Here is a 5,431-nt window from a genome sequence, read left to right as displayed (position 1 = left end):
CTTCGGAAAAGGCGTTGCGAGCACCGATCGGCATCGGGAAGCGGTTACGAGTTTAATAGGAAATGGCTGTTTAATTAGGAAAAAGCGCTGCATGACAACGAGCGGGGAGTTCCCGCCTCTCGGCGCCGCACCGCTGGCTCCGGCACAGCTGGGAAATGCCCGAACTGCTGGAAAATAACTTTCCCTCCTGGTTTTCACAGAGAAATGAGAACTCTCCACCAGTGTGCGGCTCTCCCGGGGCTGGACAGCTGGTTTCACTTAGATTTGTGTGTGATCAGCCTTCCCGGCATCTTCCTGCTATTTTATCACATGTCAGCGAGTTAGTTTTACCGTATAAGGACTGCGGGCTGCTTCTGGGAGAGGTGGAGCCAGACGTAACTCCAGCTTCCCAGTGGCCCCGTCTCCATAGCTCTGGAATCTTGCTTAATTAAAATATGACTTAAAAGTGTCCTGTCTAGTGGAAGGAGTTGCAGACTGCCGCATAACAGATGCCAGTTTTCTACATGATCGATGCCTTGTGTGTAAATCGAGAAAGTTAAACACATAGCACTGGGTAGAAAACAAATGAAATGCTGGATAATTTATGACTAGAGGAATCCTGGGTCAGCTTCCATTTGGATCAGTCACTGAAATCTGTTCCAAGATGGTACAGCTATGAATGGAAACCACTTCCTCCAGCTTAGGAGGAACGGTCGGTAACCAAATTTGAGAAGCTGCAGCAAAACAAATTTTTTTTTTTTTCAAAGTGTTTAACACAAAGCATAAAACAACTGCCCTTCCAGGACCTACAGCCCATAAAAGTGGTTTTTTCTTAAAAAAAAAAAAGAAGTTAATCTTGTACATAGCAATCATGCTCAGATTTGGGGACAATTAAGTGCGGAAACCTGGCAGTTATTAAAGTAGGGGTTTATTTTCCTTCAAATAACAAGCAATTAAAGGAGCCGTCTCTTAATAAACACAATGCGTTTACGGACACCAATTTGTTCACATTGTCTGTATGCCAGCATTTCTCCCAACAACCTCTCCATTTATTATCAAGTCTGTTTTTTAAACATTAATAGTGTTTCCAATTACTGTGCAGTTTATTCAATAATATACAAACAGACCTTATTCCTAAGAAATGCTTTCTGCCTAATTCCTTAAGTACGGCAGGAAGCAATGAAAAAGGAAAGTGAACTTCTTTTGAGAACATCTCTAATTTTGCCCTGTTTATGTTACAAAGAAGACTGACTCTCCCGTGCTGTGGCCAACTGTATCTGCCCAGCTGACCACGCAAAGATTATATAGCATTTGCAGGCTCCTTTGAGCCCCTAACGGGTAATGAAACGGCTTTAACTTCAGCACTGTGCTATGACAGGATATTGCTGCAATCCGTGATGAAACCGAGAACGTAAAAATCAACTGTGAAGTTTCTGGAACCAGCCGTTATGGAAACAGTTCGGTTTTTAACTTTTGAATCCTATGGGTAGATCCTGCCCTGTGAAGTGATCTGAAAATGGTTTTCTGCTGGCCATCGGTGTCTAATCCGTCGTTGTATGGCAGGAATGATAAGTGCCATTAAAAAAGAAAGGAGAAGCACATACTCCATACCTCGAAATTCCTGAGATGCCATAGTTTAAACAAACAAAAAGCCGAGACAGCAAGGCTCCTAGAGCTTCCCTGCACATACCAAGGAGAAGCCTTTGCAGTTTTAAGGAAAACTGATTAGTTGAGAACATTTGTCAGCCAGCAACTGGCTTGTACGTAACCTCAACTGTGGGTGGTTGTATTTCACACAGGCTGAGGGTGAGGTGGCGGCTCTGAACAGACGTATCCAGCTAGTGGAAGAGGAGTTGGATCGTGCCCAAGAACGGCTGGCCACAGCCTTGCAGAAACTGGAGGAGGCCGAGAAAGCAGCGGATGAGAGTGAGAGGTATGCATCTGCTTTTTTTTCTTTCTTTTTTGGTAAAAAAATGCATATATATGAATAAAATATTCCCGTGTAAGTTAGTATCTGCATGTGCTAATGTGCATTGCGGGTCAGAGACTCAGAACTTTTCTGTAAGCTTGAAGGACTAATTCTGTTAGCCTTGAAGAACGTGATAGTATGGTCATAATGGGGTGCTTTTTGGTTACACTGAATTCCACTTTAGGGCCTTTGAGATAAAAGTGCTAAAATGCTTCTACATTAAACACACTTGCTTTGACTTCTGCAGAGGAATGAAGGTTATTGAGAACAGAGCAATGAAAGACGAAGAGAAAATGGAAATTCAGGAAATGCAGCTGAAGGAGGCTAAGCATATCGCTGAAGAAGCCGACCGCAAATACGAAGAGGTAACAGGGATCAGGAAATGATTAAACGTACGGGGGAACTGTGAACAGCTTTGTACTCTTCACTTTAGTCATTCTTTGTACGCTCTTCACCGTGTGACGGTTCGACTTGGGACTGTTCCCAAAAAGGAGTGATTTTAATAGCGACTGTAGCAGCACCGTACATATTTAATGCTAAGCACACTGCAAAATCTGATTTATTTGGAGAAGTCTGTCATGTCTGTGCATGTACGTTTTAACCCAATTGCATCGTTCAGAAGGCAAGCACCAGCGCAGCGCTTTGAGGGAAATGTGTAAGAAGTTACAGACTGGCTTGATACAGCTGTTTTCTCTTTACAGGTTGCCCGAAAACTGGTAATTTTGGAGGGTGAACTGGAAAGAGCTGAAGAGCGTGCAGAGGTGTCTGAAGTGTGAGTGGCTTCGGATACACGGAAGCAGTTTAGAGTAGAGTAAAGCTCAAAGCTGTATTTCGTTAGAAAAATCTCCTGCTGGTCGGCACGCACGTAGTATGTGTAGAAAAGCTTTTTTGTACCCCATATACCCAATTTTCTCCTTGCAGACTTAATTACTTCATCCCTTGTATTTTTAGACTTCTTGAAAATTAAATTAAGTCATAACAGGCACAGTAGTAATTTATACTTTTTCCCCCCCCTATAGTAAATGCAGTGACCTTGAAGAGGAGTTAAAGAATGTCACTAACAACCTGAAGTCTTTGGAAGCTCAGTCTGAAAAGGTTGGTTCCTTCTGTAAACTTAAGGGATAGGGGCAAAGGCCAAACCGGTAATCAAAATCCATAGAAATAATACAGAAGTACAAAGAAAGTGAAAGGGTTTAGCTGACCGCCGGCTTAACAGAGACTGTTGATGACGCTGCATCAGTTCTGCCCGAACCCAAGTCAGTGAGCCGATCGTTATCAAGCCAGGACCGAAATCTCCGTTTCCCACACCGGTGTGCTGCTGGCTGCTCTTCATTTTCCCATCTTGCTCTTTTTGCGGTTCTTGCCCTCGGCAATGAAAAGCGTTAAAACTCTCCATTTCATTAAACGGTCATTTCTGGCTAGTCTGAGTCGGGCTGGCGGGTTCCTGTTCTCTTGCACGTTCAGCCATTTTTGTGCTGCACGAGAAAGTAAACCCGCTAAGGTCTAAGGTGACGCACGAAGGAACTTGGACATCCCCAGTCTTAAAATGATGGTTTATGAGCCCGAGTTTGAGATGTCTTGGTGAAGAGGAGGAAAGTACGGAGAGGGCGTTTGCAGCTGTCGTAAAAGGAAAAGTGGTTGTAAGTAGGTCACGGCTTCGTAAACATTTAGTATTGCTGCTACCGCTTCCCTCAAAGAGTGTTTATTGTTTCCACAGTACTCGGAAAAGGAAGATAAATACGAAGAAGAAATCAAGATTCTCTCTGACAAGCTTAAAGAAGTAAGTTCATCCGTTCCCAAACTGTATTTTGGCATCATGTTTTTAACAGCATCCAATTACTCTATTGTATTTTTTTTTAGGCTGAAACCCGTGCTGAATTTGCGGAGAGAACAGTCGCCAAACTGGAAAAGTCTATTGATGACCTGGAAGGTACGGAATTACTGGAGTTTCATTTAAAAGCGTTCCGTTCCAATTTCAAGTCAGAAAACAAAATTCTAGGAGCGGGTGTTAGGTTTTATTGGGAAAGGACCGAAGCGCTCGTCAGGCGTACTGGCAGATCGGCGTGATGTGTCCACTGGACACGTCTGTCCCGCGTGGTACCTCCTGGCCAGAGGAAGTTTCCCTGAAAGAGATTCTCTTTCCAAAAGGTGGTAGCGATAACCCGATTTGGGGCAGCTCACAGGCTCTTTCTGTTAATGACGAGATCACAACCCTACTTAATCTGGTTATTGAAAATTTTGAGAGATTAGAAAAAAGGAAACGCCGGTGAAGCTTCTGGCCCGGCAGCTGTGTGGACGTTTTGCTTTCGTACCGATACTCAGTCACGCATCTGTTTCTCTCCTTTTGTTTTCCTCAACTGCTTTGGCTGCTGCCTTCTGACTGTCTTCCCGTCTCCTACCGCGCGCCTCTTCCTCCGGACTGTTTTTCTGCATTTCTTGCTGAACCTTCTGCCCTCGTGACCGATAGACGAGCTGTACGCCCAGAAGCTGAAGTACAAAGCGATCAGCGAGGAGCTTGACCATGCTCTCAATGACATGACCTCTTTGTGATCTGCACCTCGGGGGGGGGCACGGGGGCCGCTCCCACTCCCTGCACTTCCTAAGCTTTTTCTTGCCTGCCATACCTGTCACTCTGCCCAACTTCCGCAAGCCATCCTTCCGTCTCCTCTGTAAGACCTGAGCTCAATAAAAACAAGATACCTCTGCCTTTCAGCTTTTGGGGGTTTATTTCCTTCTAATTCACCTAAAAGACCCTAGTAACGACACCGAAAATAGGTTCGGCTCCTCAGGCCGGGGACAGGCAGACGCAGCCAGCTGGTGCCCCCGTCAGCTGGGGCGGGTGGACGCCTGAGTTTTAGCGTTGAGTCAAAGAAAGCTTTGAGTGCGTTCGGTGCGTGCTCGCGGTGCGCCGCCTGCCCGGGTAGAAACTCTCAGGACAGTGGAAGCGCTGAAGGACGTGTCCCGTAGATCACGTGTTACATCAAAGTACAAGTCTGTCGCGTTACACGTAAAACACGTCCAAAAACCTGACTAAATGAGAGCAGTTACCCAAAAAATTGGCCCCGTTTTGTGGATGCGGTGATAGTGGTGTCTCAACCCTGAAGGTAAGTAGTCACATTCGTCACTTGAAGAGGAAAGGCTGTCAAATGACGTGTTTTAAGTCCTGTTTTTTCCTTCTTTCCCCCTAGAAAAACTTGCTCAAGCAAAAGAAGAGAACGTGGGGTTGCACCAGACACTGGACCAGACACTAAACGAACTGAACTGTATATGAGGTGGCGAAGAGCGCTCTCCGCGGCCGGCAGGAGCCGAAACCCGCATCTGCATGTACCGTCCCGCCCCTCTCCCTCCCTCCCTGTCTATCCCGGGGAAAACCATCCCGTTACGAGCAGCACAGACGTACGTGAGGCTGTGGGCGTAGCGTGGAGGCGGCCTCGTACCTCCGACGCCAGCTCCTCTCGGAGGCAGCGGCCGCCGGCGCTCCCG

The 5,431-nt window shown here is 46.1% G+C and overlaps 2 protein-coding genes across 3 annotated transcripts in view; both read left to right on the top strand.

The window, feature by feature from the left end:
* TPM4 (tropomyosin 4) overlaps positions 1-5,362 on the top strand; it is a 9,469-nt gene extending 4,107 nt beyond the window's left edge. Inside the window, exons 3-9 of one of the 2 annotated variants that reach the window (XM_009318400.1) lie at positions 1,779-1,912; positions 2,196-2,313; positions 2,650-2,720; positions 2,968-3,043; positions 3,666-3,728; positions 3,809-3,878; positions 5,137-5,362. In XM_009318400.1, the coding sequence (XP_009316675.1) occupies positions 1,779-1,912; positions 2,196-2,313; positions 2,650-2,720; positions 2,968-3,043; positions 3,666-3,728; positions 3,809-3,878; positions 5,137-5,219 (615 nt within the window). In that variant the 3' untranslated portion in view covers positions 5,220-5,362. Of the gene's footprint in view, positions 1-1,778; positions 1,913-2,195; positions 2,314-2,649; positions 2,721-2,967; positions 3,044-3,665; positions 3,729-3,808; positions 3,879-4,415; positions 4,499-5,136 lie in introns of those variants that run through there. The other variant, XM_009318401.1, reaches the window with a different exon arrangement.
* Positions 5,271-5,431, top strand: part of RAB8A (RAB8A, member RAS oncogene family) — a 16,842-nt gene continuing 16,681 nt past the window's right edge. The window contains exon 1 of the mRNA XM_009318428.1: positions 5,271-5,277. Coding sequence (XP_009316703.1) covers positions 5,271-5,277 — 7 coding nt within the window. The remainder of the gene's footprint in view (positions 5,278-5,431) is intronic.

This window comes from Pygoscelis adeliae, unplaced genomic scaffold (assembly GCF_000699105.1).
Source record: "Pygoscelis adeliae isolate BGI_AS28 unplaced genomic scaffold, ASM69910v1 Scaffold582, whole genome shotgun sequence".
NCBI lineage: Eukaryota > Metazoa > Chordata > Aves > Sphenisciformes > Spheniscidae > Pygoscelis > Pygoscelis adeliae.
The sequence above is the reverse complement of the archived record's forward strand: the minus strand, read 5'-3'. Positions and strand labels throughout refer to the sequence as shown.